Source organism: Platalea leucorodia (genome assembly GCF_965183815.1).
Source record: "Platalea leucorodia genome assembly, chromosome: 7".
NCBI classification, from domain to species: domain Eukaryota; kingdom Metazoa; phylum Chordata; class Aves; order Pelecaniformes; family Threskiornithidae; genus Platalea; species Platalea leucorodia.
The window spans coordinates 3,755,389-3,783,176 of NC_138829.1; the positions used below are offsets into that span (position 1 = coordinate 3,755,389).

Below are 27,788 nucleotides of genomic sequence, written 5' to 3' on the forward strand. Positions count from 1 at the left end.
GCAGATACACTGAAATAATCCACCGCAGTTTTGCAACCCCGCCGATGCATTTGCTCACTTATAGCTTTACAAGGATGCTCCCGCACCTCCGATTTTAATTCACAGCTAAATAAGTAAATAAATAGATAAACCGGCCTGGGGTGCAAACAGCTCAGCAAAGCCCGTGGTTGTTTCTGTGCTGGTTCACCACGCGCCGTGCAAACGGCTTTTTTGGCGGCGGGAGGTGATGGAACAGAGGGGGATCTCCTTGGGGTGCAGGTAGGGTGGGATGGAGCGAGGGAGGGGGGCAGGAGAGGCACTGGGTGGAGGGGGGAGAAAAGAGAAGGTGGCCAGGGCGAAGGGACGCGGGGCTGCGGGGACCCCAGCAACGTGCTCGGGGAGCTCGGCTGCAGCAGGCTGGGTCCTGCGTGCCTTTAATTAAATACGAAGGGATTAGCAAGCTATTCGTGGGAGCCCATTAGATAAATATTAGCCAAGCTATGGATCCTCCTGGAGGCCTGCTCAGTCCATTTCTTAAAAATCAATTTGCCTCTGGTCAGGCATTTAAAGGAGGCCGCGGCTGCTTCAAAAAGCAGAGTAATTGCACAAATCCTGCCCTGCACCGCCGGCAGCTTTGGAACCCTTTGTGCAAGGTGCCTGGCGCGGTCCAGCCCCAACACCCCAGCACCTCGCAGCCGCCGGTGCTCGCGGGGGTGGTTTCAGGCTGCGATGGCCACTGTGTCGGTGACCCCGGCAGGGAGCGGTTCCCAGCCCCGGCTCCAGCAGCCGCTGTCTCCAAAGGGGGTTTTCATCCCCCACCGTGACACAGAGCCCTGGCAAGGGCTGTTCCTGGCCCCGTGACCCCTCGGGGTTAGGTGGGTGTCCCCAGCTGCCCCGGGTACCCGAGCACCGAGGGAGGAGGGATGCTCAGGATGAGCCCATTGCACATGAGGGGGTGCGAGGGGGCTCTGCTTTGCCCCTGCCTAGTGCCCACCGGCACCGCGCGGGCTTCCAACCCCTCTCCCGTTGGCATCTGTCTGTCCCCCCGCCGAGCGGAGCGTTGACCTTGGCTGGGGCCGCCGGGAAGCCCCAGCAGCACAAACAGCGCTTCACAGCGGCGGTAAATCATTGATAGATGGGTGACGGATACATCAGGCCATGGCCAAGCTCCTCATCACCCCGGGCTCCCCGGGGATTTTTGTCCCTGTGGCTGGCAGTGGGGGGTGACACAGGTGGCCTGGGCTGGCTTTTCCCTGCTGCAATCCTGCGTATTTACGAAGCATGAGGCCAGAGTCCTGTTTCCCTGGGCAAAGAGGTGCCCACCCTCCCCGGGGATATAAACAGCATCATCCACCTCGCAATGCACCCCTGAAACCTGCGCTGGCCACCGGCAGGTGCGGCTTTTAAACCCTGCTGTGCGAAGAAAAGCATCTCCCCAGCATGCCGGGGCAGCCCCCGAGGCACGGTGCTGGGGATGGAGGTGATGCTGAGTCCATGCAATGGGGCCTGTCGTGTCCTCCTGCACCGGAGTTGTGGCTGGTTTAAATATATTTATGGTGAGAGCCTAATCTAACTGGCTTCGGGCACGAGGGTGCAACTGGAGTCGCGCCGGCAGAGGAAGCACATTGGAGTATCCCCAGTTCCCCCAGTCCAAAAGGGGAGGATGATCCCTCCATGTCCTCTGGTCCATGACCCCTCGTGCACAATTCATTCCTGATGTCGCTGCAGTTTGCACAAGGACGGGGCAAGCCCGGCCCCGCTCCCCTACCCCGCTCGGCGCTGGCCCCTTATCCCGGCTTTATCCAGAGCGATGCTTTTCCCTTCCCTCTGCTCCCGGATCAGGTTTGCAGCGAAACGTGCGGCTTCGTAGCTCCATTCCCAGAGTTCGCCCTGCGGAGAGGTTAGCTGGCTTCTCCAAGCTCGTAATCAAAACCCGCTGGCCAAGGGCTGCGACGGCAAGCAAGCGCGCGCCGGTGAGCACCCAACGGGGAGCCGGGTCGCCGGGCTGCCGGGGTGGGATGAACCTCCCGTGCCCCCCTCCGCTGCCGGACCCTGATGGGTGCCCCAGGCCCCTGCAGGCTTTCACCACCTAAATTGCCCACATCACTGTTATTTTTCAGCAGATTGATTCGCAGACCGGTTTTCCTCCCACCACACTGGTGCGGATTCTCTGATGTCTCGTAGCATTGGGGCTGCCGGTGACCCCCCCTGGCGTTTCTCTCCTCTTTCGGGGCACAGCAGCAGCCCTGAGGCATCTGCCCCTCCGTCAGATGTGATTGAAGTCAGCCAGGCGGCTCTGAAGCTCGCCGAGGGACGCCGGCGAGCAGGCTCATAGACGGGCTAAAAATATTCCCCCGCTTCTGTGATCTTTCCTCCCCGTCTGCCCCTCCCCGCCGGCCGCTGCCTTTCCTGCTTTATAACACATTTCCACGGGATTTTCAGCAGCTTGGGCATGCTGAGAGCAAACCCTGGAATAACCCCCAGGCCCAGAGCCCCAAAAAGCCCCTTTAGGGCCCCAGAAAAGGGAATGGATGGGGGGGCAGGGACGAGGGACATGGGCTTTTCTACCGGGGGCTGCGGAGATGCTGAGTGCAGCCTGTGCTTCGCCGTGCAATGGGCTGGGGGGCTGCAGCAAAGCCAAACCTGCCCCGTGGCAAGTCCCTGCCCCTCTCGTCCCAGGTTTATCAATAACTTGGGAATAAAACCCAGCTCGGGGTCCTGGGCCAGGTGGGGAACCAGGGGTCTGGCGGGGGGAGGCAATCCCGCCTTTCCATCTGGCCATCCCGAGGAATCTCACAGGCTTTAATCGCATCCGGCTGCTGCGATTCGATGTTAAAGAGGATCCCGGGATAGAGGCAGCTGTAAATACTGTGGGGCAGATTAGCAGAATATACCGTATCAGCACTACCGGCGGAGCGGCAAGCAGGGGGGATGCCTCCCCGCCGGGATGCGCGCTTAGATTTTCTTGATGTTTCCAATATTTGTGTACTCAGGCTGGATTTTCTCTCTTTCCAGCCCCGTTTGACTTAGATCTCATGAAACCCCTTTTTATTTTCATCCTTGCTGACTTCCCAGGCAAAGCAAGAGGATAGCAGGGGAAATAGAGAGGGAGATTTGGGGTTCCAGTTAAATATATGAACGCCAGCCCCCCAGGCAAAACCTGGCGGCAGCACCCCCTCTGCCAGCATCCCCCGGGTCCCCGGTGATGGCCGGGGAGCCGGGGTGGTTCTGCATTGCTGGCATTCCTTTTCCAGGCGTCGATGGCTTCATGCCACCGCCCCGGCACGCTCGACGGGTCACCCCGCTCCCGGCCACTGGTGGGTCCGGTCCGGTCTCCCCCAGCACTGAGCTGGGGTGTCCCCAGGCCACCCCCTGGGAAGCTCCCCCTTTCCCTGGGGCCAGCTGGGGATGCTGGGCACCATCCAGTGCTGGCTGCTGCAGGCTGGGTACCGGTTCAACTGGGATGGACTGGGCTGGATGGAGTCAGGGCTGTCGGGGGGTCGCTGCCCCAGGGGGGTACACCCAGGCAAATAGCAAAATGGGGCAGCACCGGGGCAAAAACCCTGAGGAGGGGTCCTGATGTGTGTCCAGGCGCTTAATCATAAACCTAATTAAAGTGTGGGCTTGATTACATCTCCGTGAAATGGGTATTTCTGGCACAAAATCAGCCAGCGTTCTCCTAAAGGGCCCAGCAAACGCCGGGGCTCTGACCGGAGGAAGCAGCTTCTCCCCGGCACGCGGCTCGTGTCCCTCCATCCGGCTGCTCCCGTGCCGGGGGGACACGCGTCCACCCCAGCCGGGATGGGGAGGGAAGGGAGAGCTTCCTTGGAAATCCCCCGTGAACTGCAAGAAACGGAGCAAGGTCCAGCTCCTCACTGCAGTTTATAGCAACGCGCCGGCTGTTGTGGCTCTGCGCCGGGGTTTCTTTATTTATTTTCTTCCCCTTATGGGCTGAGAAACCATCCGGAGCCCGAGCACAGCCCCTTCGCAGTAGCTGGGATTTGTTTTCCTATCTGGTTCAGGGAAGAATTTCTAAACCTCCGCTGCAGCCAGGGCCGAGGCCCTGACACCGTGCCAGGCGTCGCCGAGCGGCGGTGACACCCCTGTCCCCAAACGCACCCCACGGGGCGAAAGCCCAGCGTCGCGGGCGGACACCCAGGTCCCCGTGCTGCCGCGCCAGGGTAAATTTTCCAAGCAGGACACCCTAAAAATCACCCGGGGGGGATGCGGGGGGGGGTGCAGATGATCCCCGTGAGAGCATCAGCCCCTGGGAAAGGGAGCGGGGTGCTGAGCCCCGGATGGATTTCGTTGTTACTCTGTTGCTTTGTTTATAATTTTTATCCCATTAGCAAAATCAGAGGGAAACTATGTACGCGATAAGAGAGCTCACCCGTTTGTGTGACCATCCCTGCCAGTAACAATGCGGTTATTGAAAGGCTGGGGTGGAAGATACTCGGCTGGTGATAATGCAGGATCGCAGCGAACAGCTGCTGTTTCCTGGCCTCTTAATATAAATATATCTAGTGCGAGAAAAATCTGTATATTTTATGTGAATGGTATTTTCAGTCATAACCACACCACCTTTTTTTTTTTTTTTTTTGAGATACGCCTAGAAAGGCAATTAGCTCAGTTAAACCTTGTCCAAAAAAAAAAAGAAAAAGTGTTCCATTTATTACATTTTCCATCTGTGTTTCCGCTTCTTGGGATTTTGAGCAAGATTAATTCCAGAATTGTTAAAGAGAAATGTCACCGGAGTCTTTGGGCTTTTCACAAAGAGGAGAGGCAGACCGGACACTGGCTGACGTCCATTTTTCCGAGCTCTCCCCACGTCGGAGCCCGGGGCGGCTCATGCCGAGCGTGGCTTTTCCCGGCGACTCTCCTCCGGCCGTGCGAGCATCTCGCGGCGGTATGAGCCGCGGCATTTCTCTTAGGCTATAGAACAGCATTAGCATACGTGCCATCCACGTACGTGTTTATATATCGCCTCGCTGGTATTCAAGAGCTCTTCCTGCTGCTTTATTTAGCCTCTGCGGCAAGGCAGGCGCTGCGTTACTGTATTGCTGTGTTACGGGAGGCCGGGGGCGCGAGCGATGGGGCAGGGGCCGTGCGGGACGCGCTCGGCAGGACCGACGCGTCCTCCTCGGCAACACCCAAAGTGATGGGGCCGTGTCCCGCTTGCACCCTCCCGACCCCGAAAATGTTCTATGAGTTGGATTAAATGAGCTGAACGGCAGCTCTGCCGCGCGCCTGGCCCCTACCTGGCTGTCTTATCTGTGGGAGGGGTGTTTCCAGGGGGAATTTTGGGGGAAAAAAAAGACATTTCTGGCTGGGGGGTGGTCCCTGCTCAGCCACGCTGCCGCCCGTGCCCTCGGCTGCGGTGGCATTCGGCACCGGTGGCTTCGCGGGGACTCGGCACGACACAAGCAGGAGCGAGCTGCCGGGTGGAAATGCTCTCCGAATTTCACATGGCGTGGATAAGAGAGCAAGCCCAAAGCCGATGGTTTTCCAGCCCCGGCTCTGCCGAAAGCCAGGCTGTTTTTTTCCATGAGGAGAGCAGCGCGTTGGATTCCCACTGCCGGTACCGCGCACTCGCATAATGTAATTACCCAGCACGATCTGTTGAGCTGCAAACAGATTTCAGAAACGAGCGTCAGGGTATTCGCAGCAGAGCTGCTCTTTATTTAGGTCTGGGAACAAGCGGCTGTTCTCTCCCGGAGCCTCGGAGAGACTGCGGGGGCAGAGCCGGCCTCCCAGGTCATCCCAAAAAATGCTTATAGACACTTAAAAGTGAGGAATAAATAACTACTCCGAAAACAATCTCACCAGATGGCACCTCTCGGCTCGGAGACGCTTTGCTGCTAATTTATGGTGGTGGTGCTGCTGCTGCTGCTATTCCCGTCCCGGGTCACCTATGGCGAGAGGCCCGTCTGCGCGTTGGCTCCGTTGCCCGGCGCTGGCCGTGCCACGGCTGAGCCCAGCTCACCTTTGATCCAGCTGCTGGGATGTCAGTGGAGGCTTTAAGGGGAGCAGGATTTGGCCCTAATTCTGCTCCTGCCTCAACCTGACTCCGAAGTACTGGTTTAATATGTCAGCGGCACAACCGGGACTGGGGATGCTGGGCTGGGTGCAGGGGGTGCTTGGGCTCCCCTCTCCGGGGATGCTTGGGTCCCCACTGGGGACGCGTGAGTGTCCCCTCCCCGGGAGATGCCCAGGTCCCCCCCGAGGATGCTCAGCTCCTCTCCCTGGGTGCGTTGGGTGGGTGCATTCTCCGGGGCCGGTACATTCTCTGGGGAGGCCCCGGGAAATGCTCAAGCCCCCCAGGGAGGCTGCCCGTGTGCCCTCCCCAGGGGATGCTCGGGTCCCTTCCAGGGCGGGTTCGTGTCTCCCCACGAACACGGGACCCCCGGGACCGGGGTGGGGGGGATGCCCGCCTTCCCCAGCCCCCGCCGGGGCACACGCTGGGGTCCCCCCGCCGGGGCGATGCTCGGCTCCCTCCGGGGCTGCCCGGGTCCCCCCGCCGGGGCTGCCCGGTCCCCCCCGGCTGTCCCGGGGCCGGCGCTCAGGCGGGAGGCGGTGCCGGTGCCGCTCGGGGCGGTGCGGCCCGGGAAGGGGCGGGGGCGGCGGGTTGGGCTGGGCTGGGCTGGGCTGGGCACGGCTCCGTTAGGCTCGGCTCGGCTCGGCGCGGCTCGGCTCGGCGCGGCAGGGCTCGGCAGGGCTCGGCAGGCAGCGCGGTCCCCGGAGCCGCAGGTAGGTGCGTGCCCGGCGCCCCGCACCGCGCTCCCGGCCCGGCTTAACCCGGCCCGGCTTAGCCCGGCCCGGCTCAGCTAGGCTCAGCTCGGCGGAACCGCCGCGTTGCCGGCCCCCCCCCCGCCCCGGGGCTCCCGCGGGTGGGCCCGGCGTGGGGTGGCGTGGGGCCGGCGCGGCCGCTTGTTGCGCTTGGGGGGATGAGTTGGTGCCGGAGAAGTGCGAGAGGCTCCGGCTGCAGGAATGCGAGTCATTTCCTCCGCCCGCCGGGAGCGGCGGCTCCGCCGGACCCCGCCGCCCGCCCCCGCGGCCCCGCCACGGCCACGGCCCCGCCGCGCCCCCCGGCCCCCTCGCCCGCGGGACCCCTCACCCCCGGGTCACCCGCACCCACGGATCCCCTTGACCCTGGGGCCCCTCAGCTGTGGCTCGTGGGGCGCGCTCGCCCACGGGTCCCCTCGTCCGTGGGACCGCTTACTCGTGGGTCACACTTGCCCACGGGTCCCCTCGTCCGTGGGACCCCTTACTCGTGGGTCACACTCGCCCACGGGTCCCCTCGTCCGTGGGACCCCTTACTCGTGGGTCACACTCACCCACAGGTCCCCTCGTCCGTGGGACCCCTTACTCGTGGGTCACACTCACCCACGGGTCCCCTCACCCATGGGTCACACTCATCAGTGGGTACCCTGACCCATGGGGCCCCTTGATCATGGGTCATATTCACCAGTGGGTCACGCTCGCCCACGGGGCCCCTCGGCTGTGGGACCCCTCACCCCTGGGTCACACTCACCCACGGATCCCCTTGACCCTGGGTCCCCTCAGCTCTGGGTCACGCTCGCCCACAGGGCCCCTCGCCTGTGGGACCCCTCGCCCCTGGGTCACACTCGCCCACAGATCCCCTCACCCCACCTCAGCTGTGGGTCACGCTCGCCCACAGGTCCCCTCGCCAGTGGGTCCCCCTACCCATGGGTCACACTCACCCATGGGTCACCTTACCCATGGGTGCCCTCGCCTGTGGCTAACACTTGCCCGTGGGTCACACTCACCCACGGATCCCCTCACCCCTGGGTCACACTCAGCCACAGGTCCCCTTGCCTGCAGGACCCCTCATCCCTGGGTCACACGTGCCCACGCATCCCCTCACCTGTGGGACCCCTCGCTAGTGGGTCACACTCACCCGTGGGTCCCAGCCCCCATGGGTCACACTCACCAGTAGGTCCCTTTGCCCGTGGGCCACGCTCACCAGTGAGTCCCCTCACCCCCGGGTCCCCTCACCCGTGGGTCCTCTTGTTTGTGAGACCTCTGTTCCGTGGCTTGCGTACACCCATGGGTCCCCTCGCCCCTGGGTTGCACTTGCCCATGGGACCCCTCACCCAGGGGCCCCGTCATCTGTTGGTCCCCTCACCCGTGGGTCCTCTCACCCACGAACCCTCCTGTTTCTGGGTCACAGTCAGCTGTGGGACCCCCTTGTCCCTGGGCCCCACGCGCCCACGGGTGCCCCCACCCGTGGGTTGGCCGTGGGGGTGCCGTGGCTCGGGGTGCGGGCTGATCCCTGGCAGCGCCGCTAATGCTCTTCGTGTTTCCCACCGGGGATGCGAATCCCCACCAGGTTCTGGAAGCGGCAAGGATAAACCCGCGCGGCTCCGAAATTGGCCTTTGAGTGACATCGTGCCCTCGTGGCAGCGAGGAAATCGGGGCTGAGGTTTCCCAGGACGGAGCCGAGGTTTCCCAGCACCGTTCCTGGTGTTCCCGTGTCCCTTGACTCGCACGTGGGGGTGAGGCAGTGCCGGTCCCCGCTGTGCCCCCGGTCCCCGCTGTGCCCCCGGCTCCCCACCGCCTTTGCTGTCGTCTTTCCGTCCTGAATCAGCTTTTTTTTAATGCTCACGACCGATGCGTTCCCGGGCGGGAGGATTTTTTTTCCCTCTAAGCCAAACTCAGCTTTTCCAGAGATGCTTCGCCGTGGCGCTGGGCACGCAGAGCTTTGCTGCTCTGCCTAATTCCAGGCCTGGTTTGTCTCGGTGTTTTTCCACGGGGCTCGCTCGCCCTCGCCAATTCTTGGACAGAGCGGGGCTTAATTCGAGCTCTCTTGCTTGAAAGCGATGTTGTTTCGTTTAAAACTCCCAGTCCCGAAGGCGTATTGGGGTTTGGTTATAGGTACTGGCTTTTTACTATCGTTTCGTAAAGGGCTTTCTTTTTTTAAACTGGGTTTATTCAGGCTCTTTAAACCCAGAGTCTGTAAGCAATTATTCCATTACATGAAAGTCAGTACGCTGAAAAAGATTAATTCAGACCAGATGTAAAAATAAATGTGAATTTCAAATTAAGATGATGTCAGCTCCCTCCTGCTAAAAAAAAAAGCAGCTTTTGGACTCCAGATGGAGTACACAAGTGATGGCGGTGGTTAAAATATCTGCCTGCTTCTTAATTGAGTTTTAGGCCTTTTTTTTCCTTGTCTGAAAAGCAGGCTTAGGATATTTTTCAAATAAAAAAAAAAAAAAAAGCTTTTCCCCGTTGCTGCCGGGGCAGGGAAGTTTATGGAGGCTTTGGCGTGGCCGAGGAGCTCTCCCAGCCGGAGAACCGGAGAGCAGCACTGCCGGGGGAAGACAAATCCCCTCCGGGATTAAAAAAAAGTAACTTGGTTTGGCTTCGTTTTGCCGGATCCGGCGCTGGAGGCGAGGACGCCGGGACCGCGGCGGGGGCAGCGGGGGCTCTGGGTAGTCCAGGCGCGGTTACGTGCGTTTTGGCAGAAAATGGAGCTGGTTTGCAGGCACTCGGCTGTCTGCAGAGCCCTTTGCATCCTTTTTTTTCCCCCCCATGTGCATTGCCCGGAGCGGGGATGGGTTTGGGTGCTGATCCCGCATAGGGGAGTGTGCCCAGGAGTGGGGTGCTGGGGATGGGGCTCCCCAAAAGCGCTTTCCCCCTGGAAGGAAGGATTTGCCCAGGGCGGAGCATCTTTGGGGGGGGGGTTATTAAATAGGGATGTCCATGGTTTGGAAACTCGGGTGTAGGGATGCGGGATGGTGACACTGGCCCTTACGGCTGCTTTGTGGTCCAGAGAGCAGATCCCGCAGCCCAGGGCCAAATCCCAAGGGATTTATGGATGCCCATGGAAGGGGGAGCGAAGGCGCTGCTTCGCGTCCACATGCATCCTTCGGAGAGATGCCTGCGATCCCGGGAGCTGCACCTGGGCACCGGGGAGTTGTGGCTGGTCGCTGGTGATGCCAGGGGATGGTTCATAAAGCCCCCGGGAACGCGGTGGGGACAGGGTCCGGAGCCACGTGCCCCGCTGGGACCCGGGGTGCCCCACGGGGCTCTGTGCTGGCCCCAAGCATGGTCCCCCCCCAACCCCGTCTTGATGCAACTGGATGCTCTGAGCCGATACTGCTCTAATCCCGAAGGCTCGGGGCAAAGTTTTCCGGAAGGAAATAAAATGGAAGGGGCTGGTTCAATAGCAGGAGGGGGAAGGGGAAGAGCAGGCGCCGTCCCTCCCTCGCTGAAGCCCGTGCCAGGCGAAATCCATTTCTCCGTGCATCCTCGGCGGAGGCCGGGCAGCTTTATTTTGTAGTGCACCAAAATAAGGGAATGAAGAGGCCTGGAATGGCTGTGCCATGGGTTGCAAGCAGATGGAAAATCAGCACTTCCAGGCCGGGATTCAGCTCTGTGCATGGCAGAAGGACCGGAGCTGCCGTGGCTCTGCCTGTTTCCCCATGCCCTGATGTGATGTCCCGCAGGGCTCGTCCCCACCGCTGGCTGCGATCGCAGCCGCGCCGCAAAGAGGAGGTTGACAGAGGGGCCATTATCCCATTTTTGGGATGATGCGCTTGGCTCGGCCCTTTGCGGCCATCCCCGGGCGTCCCCAGCGCCCGCTCTGCCCTTTGGTGTTGTCCCATTGCTGCAGCCGAAGGGGAGGAAGAGGAGGAGGAAGAGGAGGAGTGTTGCAGGGGTGGAGACAGGCGAGCTTCTGGGGGGACCTTCCTTGCAGAGGCTTTTTGGACCCCTCCAGCGCTCGGGGGCATCTGCCGGGCCTGGTGGGGCTGGCCCCCGGCTGCCCAGGCTGAGTTTCCAGCATCCAAATAGCTTTTGTGGCGGATGAAGTAATGTAATATTTATAACCGAGTCCTTTTTCCCAGTGAAGGTCTCTTTCATCTGCCTCTCTTCATTAGGAGGAAACTGTTGAGTTCATGAAGAATTGGAGACGATTTTAATTACGGGGCAACCGCAAGCAGGAATTAATCTAGCTTTTGGGTTAGTAGAGGCTGCGTTAAGCGACGGCCTTAAAACTTGTAATAACAGCTCACGCATACCTGCGCCCTGTGATGTGGGGTAAAACCGACTCTAAACTCTTAAAAACAAGAAATTCCTGCCCCGTGAATTCATCTTCCCACCTCGCTCTGCACTTGGGGCAGCCTCTCGCCGCGGGACGGCCCGTGCCTACGTGTGGATCCTGTGCCCGATCCCTTCCCTCGCCCCTGTGGTGGCTCGGGAGGGCTGGAAGAAAAGCCTGGCGATGGGTTAGATGGCTGATAGGGTGGAATTTGAAAAAAAAATGGATATTTTGGTGAGGGGAGGATGAATTTGAGTGATGGAGAAATGGATCTGTTTGGAGGCTGGGGGTTGTGTTGAGCAGTCGGTACTGGGGTGGGCTGGTGGGTACCACGGGGGTGCAAACCTGCCCCAAACCCACGGGCACGGAGGCTCAGCCGCTGCTTCTAAACGTAATTAAATACGTGGAGGGAGGAAGAAACGCTGCACATGCAAACCAGCCTCGCTTCGCATGCGCAGAACCTGCGCCTGCTTCTTTGGAAGCAAAACCCACCTCAGCCGGCAAGTTCAAGCGATGCTAAATCCCCAACCCTGGAATTGCATCCAAGTTTATATTTCCTACAAGAGCCTGGCACGCTGCTTCGGCACCTCTGTCTGAACCGGGCCTAGCCTCTGCCTGCCCTCAGCCGTGTTTGCAAGACCCCGCGCTGAATAAATCCCGCGCCGAGTCAGCAGCGACGGCCCGAGCTGCTTTTCCAAGCCGTGCCGGCCGGCAGGTTTATGGCGTGAATGTTTTCTTTACAGCAAGGCTTTGTGATGGGGTTTATCCCGTGGCGTTGGTACCAGGGAGGGAGACGGTATTCCAGCAGCCGGGGCCGAAAACCACAGCGGATCGAGGGATTTTCTCCGCGTAGCCCCAGAGATACAAAGCGCCTAAGGGGTTTGTAGTGCATTCCTATGGAATTTTAATGCTCTTTTCCCTATAGCAGGGAAAGCGCGGCTGGAAGACCTGGATCTCCTGGCTTTGTGGGGGCTAATCCATACCCAAGTCCTCGTTCCCAGTGTTTTTTTCCAGCTGGCTTTGCTCTCCGGATGGAAAACCCCTTGCAAAACTGCGCGGGGTGGAGGTTACCGCTCGGGTGACCCGTGTCACCCCCCCGGCGCAGCGTGCCAGGGCAGCTCTCCCAGCAATCCAGGCTTTTTCCAGCTCGGAGCCGGGCATGTTTGTGCCTCCTGTCTGCGCTTGCGCCGGAGCAGAAGCGACTCGGCGAGGGCAGCGGCGCGGGGTCCCGGGGAATCAAAGCTGACATTGTAGGAATGAACAGCAGATGCTCGGAAAGAATTTGCCGGCGTCTGGCTGAGGCTGCTGGAGGCACATCGCCCTGGAAAGGCCTTTTTGTGCCCGCTTGCTAAATCTGCCGCGGCTCCGGCTCGCAGAGGGGCTGGCGGAGCCCCGGGGGAAGCTCCTGGAGCTGAAGGGGGTCTCGCAAAGCCACCAGCCACCCCCATGGTGCCCTACACGGAGAGCAAGGCCGTCTGATGGGACATTATCATTCAGCAGCAGGAACTGAAGCATTTTCTATACAAATACCAAAATACATGTGTTTTTTTTTTTCCTCCAGTGTTTTGCTTGCCCTCGCAGGTAGAGCCGCTGCTGAGGGAGATGTTTTCTTTGGCTCCAGCGGTGCCATCCCCACCGAGCCGCACGATGCCCGTGCTCTGCTGACGCCAGCTCGTGTGTTTTAGTCCCCGACGCTCAGGAATCAATTCAGGCTGCAGGAGGAGGAGTGAATATATTGACTGGCACGGGAACGAACGGCCCCGGGATGCCAAGAGCGGCGTGGTGCCGCGGGGAAGCTCTCCCGTGGGACACCCAAGCTGCACGGCGGGGCCCGATGCCCAGCGCCTGCTTGGTTTCTAAAGGCAATTTGCAGGCAGCGAGGTGATGAGCTGTGACACTGGGGTTTTTGCCAGTGCCTTGAAGTCTTGGTTTCATTTCCGAGTACTTGTAAGAAGGTGTTTTCCTCGGGGATCCCGCTGTGAGCAGGGCTTGGTGCAAAGGCTGTGGCCGAGGAGGGACCGGTTCCCGAGCGGCTGCTCGGGGCTGGTTCCCGCGGCAGGGATGCTGCGGGGCCCCAGGTGCGCGGGGCTGACGCCGCGGTGCTGGCGGCAGAGAATAACCTCCTGGTGATGGTTTTACCAATAAATCCGGTGGTTTGTGCCTGTGGCTGTAGTTTTGAGCTGGTTGTAGCCCACAGGGCTGTGGCGGGAAGATGCTCTGGTGCACCCGTTGGGTGCAGGAGAGCTTTGGGTGGGAGCAGGGCGCGGAGGGTGCTGGTGGGTGCCCCAGGGCACGGCTGCTTTGCCAGGGACGTGGCGTCCTCCCTGCCACGGCCCGCACAAGTCGCTTCACGCCCAGCCCCGCATCGGCGCACGAGAGCTGCTGGGCGCCCAGCCGGGGCGAGGATGTTTGCCAAATACCTTCAGCCCCGTTTTGTTCACCGCTGTGATTTTTAATGAACCTTGAAACCAACCCGTCCCCTGTGCTGTTTGCTCCCAGTTGGGATCAGTCGTGTCTGGCCATGGCTGCAATGCACAGCTGCAGTGCGTGGATGCAATGCATGACCACGATGTGCAGCTGCAATGCACAGATGCAATACCTGACCATGATGCGTAGATGCGAGGCACAGCCGCGATGCATAGCCACAATGCATGGGTGCAACGCATGGCCACGATGCACGGCCACAGTGCACATATGCAATGCACAGATGCAACACATGGCCACAATGCATGGCCACGATGCACAAATGCAATGCACAGATGCAATACAAGGCCACGATGCATGGCCACAATGCACCACCACAATGCATGGATGCAATGCGTGGCCACAATGCATGGCCACGATGCACAAATGCAATGCACAGATGCAATACAAGGCCACGATGCATGGCCACAATGCACGGCCACAATGCACCACCGCAATGCATGGATGCAATGCATAGATGCAATGCATGGCCATGATGCACATCTGTGATACACGGATGCAATGCATGGCCACAATGCACATCTGTGATACACGGATGCAATGCATGGCCACAATGCATGGATGCAGTGTACGGCCACAATGCACGGCCACGATGCACAGCTGCAATGCACGGCCACGCTGCACAGCTGCGCAGGGCCTCGGTGCTGCAAACCCAGAGCGGCGTGGCGAGAGAGCATCACCTCTGGATTTCCCAACTTCTGCAAAACCCCAGTAACTACCTAACACAAAGTCACCTCAGGGCGCTTTTTTCCCTGCTGTACAAATATGCAAGTTAAACTGTTTTGGAAGCCAAAGGCATTTTCATTTAGACCAAAGCAAATATTTGGTGAAGAGGGAGACACTATACTGTCCCCAGTGCCAGCATAAACCTATGGGTTAAGAAAAGGGTGGACTAGTTTAGACTTTAAAGATCCGTGCATTTGTGTCCCCAAGGGCTGGTCGTGGGGTAAAAAGGGCTTAAGGAATATTTGCTCTTGAAAATAAGACAAAACCGAATTGCCTGGGGTTAGTGCTAGGATGGATTCGCCCGCTCAGCCCTGGTACAGATTTAGGCGAACGCTGGGAAATGCCAAGGGACGGCGATTCCCATCTGCAAATGGCTGTTAGCCCGTGGTTTGGTTTTCTTTAACCCCTGTAAAGAGCCGGAGCAGGGGGAGGTGGCGCTGGAGGGGACGCGGGGGTCCTGCCGCAGGACCCCGCACCGGCCCCTTGCCGTTCTGCTGCTGCCAGCAAAGCCTCCCGCGCCGCCGTGCCGCTCCTCGCCGGCAGAGCCGGGTTTGTTCCCAGCAGATAGACTTTTATTTTTTTTAATGATGCTAGGAAAGCCTTTCCTGAGGTTTTTCTGAACCCGAGCCGGGAGAATAAAACTGCTGGGTCAGGTTTTTTTGGGCTGGGCTGCAATCCTGCGCTGCCCTAACCGCGGCGCCGGGGTTGGGATGCGCGGTGGCCATGGTGGGGTGCGCTTGGGGGTTTCGGGGCATCCCCTGTGACCCCCCACTTCTGGGGGAACATGGTGATGGGTAGGAAGGATGCCGACATTGGGGTGCGGGAAGCTGGGGGTGCTGTGCACAGGGCTCAGCCCCTCTCTCGCCCGCAGGAATGGCGCCCGCGGGGACCGAGGCCGCCCCGGCCCGCCGGTGAGGTGCCCACCGCCTGCCCCGAGCCCCGCGCCCGGACCACGATGAACAAACTGACCTTCCACAACAACAGAGTCATGCAGGACCGCCGCAGCGTTTGCATCTTCCTCCCCAACGACGACTCCCTCAACATCATCATCAACGTAAGGCGGCACGGTGGCTGGGGAAACCCCCTGAGCATCGACGCGTTCATCGCACCCAGGGGCTTGCAACCACGTGCATTTGCAAGCTCTAGTTTTAATTTTGAGCCTGCCTGCTCTCGCCCTGATGGAGAAATGCACACGAGTTATTCCTCCTGAAGGCTGCAGCAACGTTTTACGCTCTCCTGCTTCTTCTTGACTCGATGTGCTGCTGGTTTTCGGCGGGTGACCCGCTGCGTGCCATCCCGCGGGGCGGCACAACGAGGAGCGGGCAGTCCTTCCTCCTTCGGTCCTCGCTCCATGCATCCCTGGTGGATGGCAATTCAACCTCGGGTACCCCAGCAAATAAGCAGGAGGGGGATTTGGCTCTGATTCGGATGTAGTATTTAACATAAAATTCCTCCACTTCTTATTTTTTTAATTCCCCACCACCCGATATTTGGTTTTCTGCCCCCAAAGCCATCTCCCCGGCACCGGGCTGGTTGCAGCGAGGTCTCCGCCACCGCATGCTGCTCTCGAGCTGCCCCGTGGTCCCCTGTGCATCCCATCGCTGGGAGAGCTCTGGTCCTGCACCCCAGGGTGGGAGCCGGCTTTTGGGGACTTAGATGTTAGCCCCATGGGAAAATGAGCCCCGCAGCCCAGCCTGTCACCCCCCGGTCCTGCTCGGGGGCCCGGGGCGGGGTTGGGTGCTGCCCGCCCGGCTCAGCTCCCCGGCTGACTGATGCAGTGGGGATCGCGTGTGGGTTTTTTTTGCAGGTGAAGATTTTGTGCCACGAGTTACTGGTGCAGGTGTGTGACCTCCTGAGGCTGAAGGACTGTCACCTCTTCGGGCTCAGCGTCATCCAGAGTAAGTCAGGGGCTTATGGCATGGCTTCGGTGCTCACAGCTGGTCCAGCCTGATGCCGTCACAGCTTGGCAAGGTGCGGTGCCACCAGGTCGGGGGTGCATGTTTGCCCAAAGGTGGGTGCAGATTCACCCAGCCCTTTGGTGGCCTCTCATTAGGTGACGAGGAGGTTATGGACCCTCCCGTACCGCCCGCCGATGGGTCGGGGGGGCCAGGGCAGGGATGCAGGGGACACACGGGGGATGCTGATGCCACTTCTGTCCCACCCAGACAATGAGCACGTGTACATGGACCTGGCCCAGAAACTCTACAAGTACTGCCCCAAGGAGTGGAAGAAGGAGGCCAGCAAGGTCAGCGGTGAGGTCTTGCATGGAGAGCTGACGGCAGTAAGGCCACCTCTGTCCCCATCGCAGGTCACTTCCAGGACACGGGAAAACGCAGCCGAGGGGCGGGGGGGCACTTGCCAGTGCAGGGCGGCGGGGCGGGCGTGCAAAACAAGACACGGATGGTGTTCGATGGCCCCAAGTCATCCCAAGTGCCACCACATGCCCCAGCTGGGGACGCATCCTCCGTGCTCCCCACCCTGGCGGTGGGACTTTTTTCCTCCCTCGTTTCCTTATATTTCAGCAGAATTTTTAAGGTCTCCCTTTCTTCCAGTTTCTAAAATCAAACGTTTGGCTTTTTTCCCCCAAAGCACCTTTTAATTATTTCACTGCAACGTGCCAAGGGAGTTGGTGTGACGGCTCCCGTGCTGGTGCTGGGACGGGGACTGGTGGGGGACGGGCTGGGGAGGGACAGCGGTGGTGGGCAGCTGCAGACCCCAGGGGTCTCAAACCCAGCCGCCTGCTCCTTTAAATCCAAATCCCCTTCATGTTTCAGCATATTGGGGAAAAAAATAGGTGTCAAACTCTAATTCAGGAAAAAAAATGCGATTGGCGTTAGTGAGTGAACTCTGCCCTGCGGCTTTCACCCCATGGGGGGCAAGGGGGTGGCCATGACGGCCCCGGGCGAGCCGAGGCGAGGGGCCGGGGCACGATGCCGGGGTCTTCACAGCAGTCCTGAATATCTCCTCCGTTCCAGGGGATCGACCAGTTTGGCCCCCCGATGATCATCCACTTCCGAGTGCAGTACTACGTGGAGAACGGCAGGCTGATCAGGTAGGGTGCACCCACCTGTCCCCACCGCGGTGGGCACCCAGCCTGGGCCAGCGGCTGGCAGGGGGGCACCTCGGGGTGCCCCTGGCTCGGGCACCGCTTGCTGGGGCTGTGCAGCTTCGGGATGCTGCGGGACGCTGCAGGGTGCTGTGGGATGCTGCGGGGTGCTGTGGGATGCTGCAGGACGCTGCGGGACGCTGCGGGACGCTGCGGGGTGCTGTGGGATGCTGTGGGGTGCTGCAGGACGCTGCGGGACGCTGTGGGATGCTGCGGGGTGCTGTGGGATGCTGCGGGATGCTGTGGGATGCTGCGGGGTGCTGTGGGATGCTGCAGGACACTGCGGGACGCTGTGGGACGCTGTGGGATGCTGCGGGGTGCTGTGGGATGCTGCGGGGTGCTGTGGGATGCTGCAGGACACTGCGGGACGCTGTGGGACGCTGTGGGATGCTGCGGGATGCTGTGGGATGCTGCGGGGTGCTGTGGGATGCTGCAGGACACTGCAGGACGCTGCGGGACGCTGTGGGATGCTGCGGGGTGCTGTGGGATGCTGCGGGATGCTGTGGGATGCTGCGGGGTGCTGTGGGATGCTGCAGGACACTGCGGGACGCTGTGGGACGCTGTGGGATGCTGCGGGGTGCTGTGGGATGCTGCAGGACACTGCGGGACGCTGCGGGATGCTGTAGGATGCTGCGGGACGCTGTGGGATGCTGCGGGGTGCTGTGGGATGCTGCAGGACACTGCGGGACGCTGTGGGACGCTGTGGGATGCTGCGGGGTGCTGTGGGATGCTGCGGGATGCTGCGGGACGCTGTGGGATGCTGCCGGGTGCTGTGGGATGCTGCAGGACACTGCGGGACGCTGCGGGACGCTGTGGGATGCTGCGGGATGCTGTAGGATGCTGCGGGATGCTGTGGGATGCTGCGGGATGCTGCAGGACACTGCGGGACGCTGCTCATGCATCCAAAAGCTCATCCCTTCTGTTGGGGCTGTTTGTGGCTGGGTGCCAGGGGCTGGTGGGGACACCGCAAGGAGGAAGCCTTTTGGGGGGCTGGGGACATGGTGTTTAGGGTTTTGTCACAGCTTAACCTGCGGCATAGCCTGATTTTAGTTCACGCGTGTGCCTGTGGCTGGGTGGGAGCTGGAGGGCCTGTTTCAGGGAAAAAATGATTTTTACGGTCTTGGGCATGTGGGGACATGATGGCATCTGCAGCCACACAAGGATGCTTTCGGGGGGGTTAATTCCCGCTGCGGGAGGCCTGGAAATTTCCGCACAGTGAAGCGGCTGTGGTTTTGCATCACCTAATGGGAGCCCGGCTTTAACGAACGGGGGAAAAGGGAGCAAATGACTCAGCACCCACCCTTGCTCCCTCCGTAGGAGCTTCCCACCGGGAGGATGGTGCCAGAGTTGTCTCCCACCCCCTGGGCTGGGTGGTGGGTGGGTGTCCCGCTGGCTCCCCAATCCTCCCCTCTCTCCTCTGCTCCCCCGCAGCGACCGGACGGCGCGCTACTACTACTACTGGCACCTGCGGAAGCAAGTGCTGCACTCCCAGTGCGTGCTGCGCGAGGAGGCTTATTTCCTCCTCACCGCCTTCGCCCTCCAAGCCGACCTGGGCGACTTCAAGCGCAACAAGCACTACGGGAAGTACTTCGAGCCCGAAGCCTATTTCCCCGCCTGGGTAAGTGCGCCGTGACGGGGTCCCCGCTCGCCTGAACCCCTGCGATGCTGCTGATGCTGGGCTGCTCGGAGGCTTCCCGGGTGGCCGGCGTTCCTGCCGCCTCCCTATCTCCGGCTTAGTCCTGGTTATTAATAACCTCTGACAGCTGCGGGGCTGCAAATAGCTGCAGGCAGGGAGGGTTGGGGTCGGTGCGGTGGCTGGGGCAGCCCACGCCGCTGCTGGGGATTTCCCTGTGTGCTGCAGGGATGCTCGCGGGGGCTTCCCTGCATGCCACGTGCCGTCGCAGCATCACCCCAGCCATCATCGTGCGCACCCCTTCAGGCTTTGCAGCCCTTTGGGAACCGGTGTGCTCCATGCTGGCAGTGGCCATGGGTGTAGGCAGCTCCTGGGACAGTCCTGGAGGGAAACTGAGGCAGGGCACAGGGTGACACGCAGCCCCAGGTCACCTCCGACCGGCAGGCAGAGCTGAGCGCTGGGGCGATGCCGTCCCGACGGCTTTGCGCAGGAACGGAGCCGGGAGCGGTGCTGTACGGCACGGCAGTGGCTCGGGCAGCTCCTGGCTGGGCCCCCCTTTGGCAGGGACGCCCGTCCCCGCAGCGAGGGCCTGGCACCAGCCTCCGCGGGGTACCCACAGCCAAGTTGTACATGTTGCTGAGGAGCGATGGCCCCGGGGCCGTGTCCCCAGCCACGCAGGGACTCCATGTGTCGCTCTCCCTGCCCCGGCGCGGGTGTCACCGGTGGTGTGAGCTCCATGGGGCGGGCACACGGAGCAAAGGTGCGCTTCCCAGTGGGAAATCCTGCTGGTGAGAAGTTGTTGGCTGCTGTATCTCTTATTTTTGCTTGCAGGTCTCTATAACAGAGCGTATTGCTCTGATTTCCCTTCTCCCTGGAAATCGCCGCTGCCCGGGAGCGCCGGGGCTGGCGGCCGGCCCCAAGCGAGCACGGAGCGGCTCTCCTGGATGAGCTGAGCTTCTCTTCTCTTCCAAACAGGTGGTTGCGAAGAGGGGCAAGGACTACATCCTGAAGCATGTCCCAAACATGCACAAAGATCAGTTTGCCCTGACGGCCTCCGAAGCCCATCTCAAGTACATCAAGGAGGCCGTCCGGCTGGACGACGTGGCTGTGCACTACTACAGGTTGTACAAGGTGAGCCCCGGCCGCGAGCCCAGGCTGGGCTTTGGGTTCAGGGCTGCTTTTTATTGAAAGGAGCAACTGCCGAGCAATTTCTGAGGTATTTTGGGAAGAGCTGCGTTTGCATTGGCACTGGCTGGCTGGAGCAGAGCGGTTTCGAGGGCAGTGTTTCGCTCCCGGAGGCAGGGAGATGCAGCTTTTTATAGTCCTGCCATTTTCTACAAGTTACGGAGAGGCGAGAGGTTTGCCAGGGTGCGGGGAGGCAGCCGTGAGGTTTCTGGGATCTTATTTTTTGGTATCCCCTCCTTAAGAAATGTAGGCTGTTTTTTTCTGCTGGGAACAAAGTAATTTGTTTGCTGGGAGCTGGTGCTTCGCAAACCATTTTGTAGCATCCTTAAAGAAGAGAAGCCTTTGGGAGAGCACAGGGAATGGCAAGTACAGAGAGCATCTGAGCACGGCGTTGTTAAAAAGGGCTGTAAAAATAAAAATAAAACCTGTTGCCAGCCTCCCAGGGAGATGTGCATGGGGGACAGTGGCCATGTGCGTGGCTGGGGTGACCTGTGCTGCTGCAGGTAGGGTGAGCTGCCCCACCGTCACCCGCTCTGTGCCGGCGCAGGAGCAGGTTGGGCTCAAGCGTAAAAGTGCCCCAGCTCTGTTTCTGAAGGTCCTTCCAAGTTTTCTGAGGTTAAAACTGCTTTTCCAGACCCTTAATCTGGGGTCTTTCTAGGTGGTGAGGGGGGTGGCAGGGGCCTGGGAGGTGAGACTGGGGAGGTGTTAGAGGATGTGACCGGGCGGTGTGTGCATCGTTAATTAAACGGCTGGACTCGGTGATCTTAAGGGTCTTTTCCAACCTAAACGATTCTATGATTAACGTGGCACCTCCTGCCTGCGGCTGTTGCTGTGCGGGAGATGGGGTGGTTAGAGGAGGATACTTGGGCTGGGGGGAGCAGATTTATCCACTTCATGCTGCAAATGGTGTATTTAAAACCACCTAATTTTTTTCCCCTTAGGACAAAAGGGAGGTGGAGGCCTCCCTGACGCTGGGGCTGACGACACGGGGCATCCAGATCTTCCAGGTAGGCGGCTGAGCGAGGGCGACGGCTCGGCTCCCTGCCCGCTGCCGGGCAGGCGTGGGCAGCCCCTGCCGGCACCCTCAGCCGGGTCTGCCTCTCCTCTTTTTGCAGAACTTGGATGAAGAAAAGCAGCTGCTCTACGACTTCCCCTGGACAAACGTGGGGAAACTGGTGTTCGTGGTGAGTGCCGCCATCCCCCGGCAGAGCATCCCTGCCCGTGTCGCTCCCGGGCTCTGATTTGGGCACGGGGTGGTGGTGCACAGACCTCAAGCCGGGTGATTGCAAGTTAATAGGTGGGCTGCAACAGGACTGGGTGAGAATTAGAGCATTTTTCTCTCTGGGGCTGATGTTCCCCCTCTTCCACGTAGGGTAAGAAGTTTGAGATCCTGCCGGACGGGCTGCCCTCGGCCAGGAAGCTCATCTACTACACGGGCTGCCCGCTGCGCTCCCGCCACCTCCTGCAGCTGCTCAGCAGCAGCCACCGGCTCTACATGAACCTGCAGCCCGTCCTGCGCCAGGTCCGCAAGCTGGAGGAGAACGAGGGTAGGTGCCCCCCGCCCCGGGGTGCAAATCCCACCGGTCCTGGGCTCCCACGCGGCTTTTCCGTCGGCATGAGTGCCTGGTCCTTGTGCCAGCGCCGTGGCTGGGAGCGTGTCGGGGGTGGCTGTCCCCACGTCCCCCTCGACCGTGCGTGGGTGCACCCTGGCCCTGCCCCACAGGCAAACCCTCTCCTGGCTGGGCTGGGTGCCCACATGCCCGCCCCGGCTGCTTAGGGATGGGCACAAGCCCTGCTGGGGGCCCGGATGGCCCAGTTCCTCCCAGTGCCTCAATGCAGCGCTTCCCAGTGCCCTGCATCCCATCTCCAAGCTCAGAAAGCCCTTGTGCAAATGTAAGATCTTCATCCTCATCTTCCTCTTTCCCCTCCTCCTCCTCTTCTTCCTCCTCCTCTTCTTCCTTGTCCTCCTCATCTTCCTCCTCTTCTTCCTCGTCCTCCTCATCTTCCTCCTCTTCTTCCTCCTCATTTTCTTCCTCCTCCCCCTTTTCTTCTTCCTCCTCCTCCTCATCTTCTTCCTCCTCCTCCTCATCTTCTTCCTCTTTTTTTTTCTCCTCCTCTTCCTCCTTCTCCTCCTCTTTTTTTCCTCTTCCTCCTCCTCCTCCTTCTCCTCCTCCTCCTCCTCCTCCTCCTCCTCTTTTTTTTCTTCCTCCTCCTCCTGCTCGTCCTCCTCCTCCTCCTCTTCTTCCTTGTCCTCCTCATCTTCCTCCTCTTCTTCCTCCTCATTTTCTTCCTCCTCCCCCTTTTCTTCTTCCTCCTCCTCCTCATCTTCTTCCTCCTCCTCCTCATCTTCTTCTTCCTCCTTTTTTTCTCCTCCTCCTCCTTCTTCTCCTCTTTTTTTTCTTCCTCCTCCTCCTCCTCTTCCTCTTCCTCCTCCTCCTCCTCTTTTTTTTCTTCCTCCTCCTTCTCCTCTTCTTCCTCCTCCGCTTCTTCCTTGTCCTCCTCATCTTCCTCCTCTTCTTCCTCCTCTTCCTTTTTCTCTTCTTCCTCTTCCTCCTCATCCTCCTTTGGCAGGATGGCACAGCACAGAGCACAGCAGGTTTGAGGCTCCCCACCCCACCTCACCATCCCCAAATGCCACCAGGACAGGGCTGGCTCCTGGTGTGCCACCCCGCTGGGCTTGGGTGACAGTGGCCCCGGGTGCCAGGGGGGACCATGCCCTTCCCGGGGGGGCCAGGGCACGCCGGGGGGTTGGGGTGCAGGCTGCTGCATGCCGACGGCGTGCTGCTGGCCTCGCAGAGAAGAAGCAGTATCGCGAGTCGTACATCAGCGACACCCTCGACCTGGACATGGAGCAGCTGGAGAAGCGCTCGCGGGCCAGCGGCAGCAGCGCCGGCAGCATCCGGCACAAGCGCCTCTCCCGGCACTCCACCGCCAGCCACAGCAGCTCCCACACCTCGGGCATCGAGACCGACCCCAAACCCAGGGAGATGGGACCCGAGGATGGCTTCTCGGGTGCCGGCGCCCACCGCAAGCTGAAGACCTGCAGCTCCATGACCAGCCACGGCAGCTCCCACACCTCCGGGGTGGAGAGCGGTGGGAAGGATCGGCTGGAGGAGGACTCCCAGGATGACGGTGAGACACCGGCTGCCCTGAGCACGGGCTTTTCGGCTTGGGTCTCACCGGGTGGTTGGGTTGGAGAGTGCTCTGAAGGTGCACAGCAATGACACGTCCCACCTCCTTCCCGCCTGCAGAAATCGAGATGCTGGTGGATGACCCCCGGGAGCTGGAGCAGGCTGGCGAGATGGAGGTGAGCCCCGACATGTGCGTCTACATCACGGAGGACATGCTGCTGTCGCGCAAGTTCAACGGGCACTCGGGTAAGGTGGCGACCACTTTTATTGCCGATTCCCCAATGCCAGTTGCACCTTTGGTGCTCGGCAGAGCAAAATTATTCCAAGGTGTCCATTTGGGACGCCGGGGAAAGCCATTCGCCCAGTGGGTGGAATGAGAGATGGGGTAAATTTAGTGAAGCTGTAAAAAGAAGGGGTTCCCCGGGAAAGAGAGAGTTTTTACTGATGCTCCGTGCAGCCACCCTGTGGCAGCGGGGTGTGTGCCCAGGTACACCGGGTTATTTGGAGATGCCAGGAGCTGCCCGCAGGCAACGGACGTCGTTTCGGCGATGTTCTCAATTGCTGGCCCTTACTCTCGTTTTCATGACATCCCCTTGCTCGTTCCCATGAGCACGGGTGCTGTTATCACATGTGTGAGCCTGACTTCTCCGGAGCTGTGCCTGCACCCAGAGAGTCGCCCGTATTTCCAGCTCCGTGCTGGGTGCTGCTGGGAGGTCTCCAGGGTGCCAGGCTCCCCGGGGATGGCTTTGGATGCTGTTTTGGTGCAAATTTGGGATGCTTTGTAGGTAAAGCTGTGTGCAAGCGGAGCCATCGGGGCCCCTTTCAGCTGAGGGTGCCTTTGCCCCAAAGCAAGGGCAAGCCCCCAGGGGCAGCAGGCGCGGATCCCAAGAGAGCTGAGAAGCCTCAAAATAACCTTCGCACCCTCCTCTTCCTCTCCCCCCCATGCAGGGCTAATCGTGAAGGAGATCAGCTCCTCCACCTCCAGCTCCTCAGAGACGGTGGTGAAGCTGCGGGGGCAGAGCACCGACTCCTTACCCCAGGTACGTGGTGCCGGTGGAGCCTTGGTGAAACCCAAAGCCCTGCTGGCACCGGTGGTTTGGGTTTCCCCGACCCCCTTGGCTCCCCGGTGGGTCCTGAGCCCCCTCTCCGCTTTGCCCAGACGACGTGCAGGAAACCGAAGACGTCGACGGACCGGCACAGCCTGAGCCTGGATGATATTCGGCTCTACCAGAAGGACTTCTTGCAGTTGGCCAACCTCTGCCAGGATACGGCGCAGAGCTACACCTTTGGCTGCGCCCACGGGCTGGAGGAGGAAGGGCTCTACTGCAACGGCTGCTTGGCCCAGCAGTGCATCAACATCCAGGAGACTTTCCCCGTCAAAAGAACCAGCAAATACTTCTCGTTGGATCTCACCCACGACGAAGTCCCCGAGTTCGTCGTCTGAGCGCCGGGGGGGGCAGGACTGGCTGCCTGCCCTTTGGGGGAGGTTGGGGCTCCCTGCCCTGCGTCGGGGGCCATCAACGCCGCCTTCCCCCCCGCACCACTCCCTGCAAACCGAGGCCGTGGAAACCATTGCGCTCGGAGGATCGCCCCGACGGCGGGCGGGATGGAGACCCCCAGGCATGGCGGAGCCCCGCCGGCGGTCCCCCAGCATCCTTTCTCCTCCGGATGAGTTTGTGCAAAACACAAGTTGTCTTATTTCGACTGGGAGGAGCGCAACTCATTGGAGCTAGTGGAAGCCAAGCCGTGTTTTCTCATTGCCTTGTGGCAAGGTGGCCTCGTCTCCTCCTTGCCCCCATCCTCAGCGCTGCTGGTGGCTCTGGCGGTGGCTTGGTGGCAACCCAGAGAGAAAGCGCCAGACTGTTGTGTTCAAGTCAAGCCAAAGAAATGTAAATACCCTAAAGGCCAGTATGGGGAGGGAGAATTAAGCAATAACCAGCCGGGGACGGGTGATGTATCGCAGAGGAAGGCACGGCCGGCGGCTGCTGGGGCAGAGCATCAACCCTGTTCTTCCAAAAACACGCGGAGGTCGGGCCAGAGCAGTCCCAGCGAGGCGGCTCGCAGCTCTCGGAGCCGTTTGCAGCTTGGGTTTTGTCGTCTTTTTTTTTTTTTTTTGAGAAAAAAAAAAAACACCCAAGAAAACCAAAAGCAAAGGAGAATGGAAAAGAATAGGTCATCTGTAAGGATATTGCAATAATGCATCCCAAACTTTGAATATATAGAGATTACATATATAAATATATCGAGGTATGTATGTTTATATATGTCTGGATCTTATAGACCCATTTGCATTTTACTTCTGCTCTAAAATACCTTTTATACAAAAGGATCTGCCTCTCTTCTTTAATGAACCGTATAAACAATCGTATTTTTTTCGAAGCACTAAGGTGAGAAAACCGACTTTCCTCTCGAGAAGAATATGTACGCAACCGCGTTTTAAGTGTGGCTCTTCCCGGCGCAGCCTCCGCTGATTTTACCAAGGCTTTTCATGCGTCTTTAAGTCTCTTACAGTCTGAATAGTTCTGCTAAAGGATGATGGTGATGTGCTAGAAAAACCCAAGGGCGGCTTCTGATTGTGTCCTAGGGAAGCTAACCTGCCCAGGTGTAATATTTACCATCGGTACCGGAGGGTAAAGCATTGCAGCAGCTAATATTCACAGCACAATGCCTTTTTAGTCGATATTTTTAATTAGAGTTTAGCGATGGACAGCCAAAGTTTTGCCATATTTTGATATACCACCTTTTTTTAACTGGAAACTTTTCTTAAAAAAAAAAATATTCTTTTATAAATAAGCACAATCTTATTTTTATAAGAAATGTTGGGGGAGGGAGCTGAGAAGGGGGAACTGGTACCAAAAGAAAAGGAGCGTAGCTATTGGGACGGTGCAAAAAAATTGGTGTCGTGGCGATAGGGGAGCTGGTAGGGGAGAGCGTCGGGCACCGCCGTGGCTCTGCGCTGCGGGACGGTGGCACCGGCCCAGCCTGGCCCCACCTCAGGGCTTGATCTCGCCCGGCACGAGGGATATTATGGGAAAATAATGGAGAAAGCCAAAGGCTGGCAGGGTGAGCAGGAGGCTGGTGGCCCCTGAAGCCTCTTTATCTCCCCTACAGCCGTGTGGGGCAGCCAGAGGGATGCTGCGTGGGGGCTCGGGGCTATGTGCCCCGCTCTGGGTTTGGGGGGATGGCAGGAAACACCCCAAAAAGCCTCTTTTGTGAGCACCGCATCCCAGGCTGGGATGCTGGGGTTTGCTAGCAGCAGCCCCACTCCAGACCCCCGTCCACGGCCGGGTTCACAGCGTGCCAAGGGGATCGGTGTGTGCGCCAGCAGCGTGGGTCTGCCGTGCTGGAACCGCACGGGCTGGTATGGGCAGGAAAATCCCCTAAATTCATCCCCAGCCTCTTTTTTTTTCCCCTGTGCCAGCCCCTGTGAGGCAGCGGGGCTGCGGCACCCAGCTGGGGGGGTCCTGCTGGCACCCCCTCCGCCGGCGAGCCCCGGGTGCCCTCCGCAGGACCCTCGCCCACTACTCTGCAGAAACACGTAGTTGGAGGGAGCGAAAGGGTAAATTGTGTAAAGAAACGCTTGACGCTGTTCAGAAAGCATGGGGGGGAGCAGCTAGCCCAGGGCCTCTCCATTTCTTGGCCCCCCCACCCCATTATCCTGCAGCCGAACCCAGACCGAAGCATCCCAGCCGGGGTTGGAGCGATGCTGGGGGCTGTGATGGAGCTCACCCCTGGGCAAGCAGGAGTGGTGCTGGGCGAGCCGGCGGGGCCGTGGCGGGGACACAGAGGTGCCATTTATTCCGCAGGTGGCCGGGGTGGCCATGTGGGTCCCACGGGGGACGGGGTGGCCGTGCCCGCCTGCCCTTCGTGCCGCTGCAATAATGAGCTATCTGTCTGCAGGAACGAAATAGTCCTTTCTGTGAAAGGATCTTCCCGTCAGGGCGATGGGAGAGCCAGTGACTGTGTTGCAAAAGAAAAACACAAGGAAAACTATCCAAAAACCCCGCAGCGAATTATTTTGTACCAATGAAGTTTGTTGTGTGCCTTTTGCGGTACGGCTGGAAATGACAATAAAGTGACAGTTGTTCGCATTACTTCGCCTCTTTAAAATGCTGCCGGTGAGTGATGAAATGTATGAATTTAACGAACGTGTTACATTTATTGTGCTCTCTGCTCCGGCATCGTCCGGCTCCGGAGAACAGGTTAAGGCAACGCCTGCCTCGGGCCGGGAGACGGATGGGCTGATCCTTTCAATCCTGGTTTTTGGGGATTTCTGTGCAAGCGGTGCCCGGTCCCAGCGCTCCCGCGTTGGGAGGAGGCAGAGGGGGACCTGCGGGAGCCATCGCCGGGGTTAAGCTCCCGAAATAAGTGGGACACGGGGGTGGCCGCAGTCAGTGTGGCGGAGGGGAGTGCCTGCTCTCCTTGCCGCCGTGCTGCGCCGATGGCTCTGGCCGTGCATCCCGCTGAGCCCCGTGCGGG

The 27,788-nt window shown here is 59.8% G+C and overlaps 1 protein-coding gene across 3 annotated transcripts; it reads left to right on the forward strand.

Annotated features, from left to right (window-relative positions):
- Window positions 1-6,658: 6,658 nt before the first annotated feature.
- FRMD6 (FERM domain containing 6) lies at window positions 6,659-27,362 on the forward strand. Of its 3 annotated transcripts, none has more exons than XM_082317342.1 (14): window positions 6,659-6,730; window positions 15,126-15,308; window positions 16,062-16,152; window positions 16,420-16,562; window positions 17,230-17,306; window positions 18,792-18,978; window positions 19,969-20,124; window positions 21,120-21,185; window positions 21,294-21,362; window positions 21,551-21,725; window positions 22,975-23,310; window positions 23,430-23,555; window positions 24,258-24,349; window positions 24,469-27,362. In XM_082317342.1, exons 2-14 carry the CDS (start codon window positions 15,210-15,212, stop codon window positions 24,751-24,753), a joined length of 1,902 nt encoding a protein of 633 aa, XP_082173468.1. In that variant the 5' UTR covers window positions 6,659-6,730; window positions 15,126-15,209; the 3' UTR covers window positions 24,754-27,362. The 3 variants fall into 3 exon arrangements, with proteins under 3 accessions (XP_082173468.1, XP_082173470.1, XP_082173469.1); XM_082317344.1 differs by having other exon boundaries at window positions 16,420-16,499; XM_082317343.1 differs by having other exon boundaries at window positions 6,663-6,726.
- The last annotated feature ends 426 nt before the right edge of the window (window positions 27,363-27,788 follow it).

Coding starts and splice junctions, on each gene's coding strand:
- FRMD6 (XM_082317342.1), top strand. CDS start 15,210: ATGAACAAACTGACCTTCCACAACAACAGAGTCATGCAGGACCGCCGC. Junction 16,153..16,419: donor CGGGCTCAGCGTCATCCAGA/GTAAGTCAGGGG, acceptor TGTCCCACCCAG/ACAATGAGCACGTGTACATG. Junction 24,350..24,468: donor GCACCGACTCCTTACCCCAG/GTACGTGGTGCC, acceptor CGCTTTGCCCAG/ACGACGTGCAGGAAACCGAA.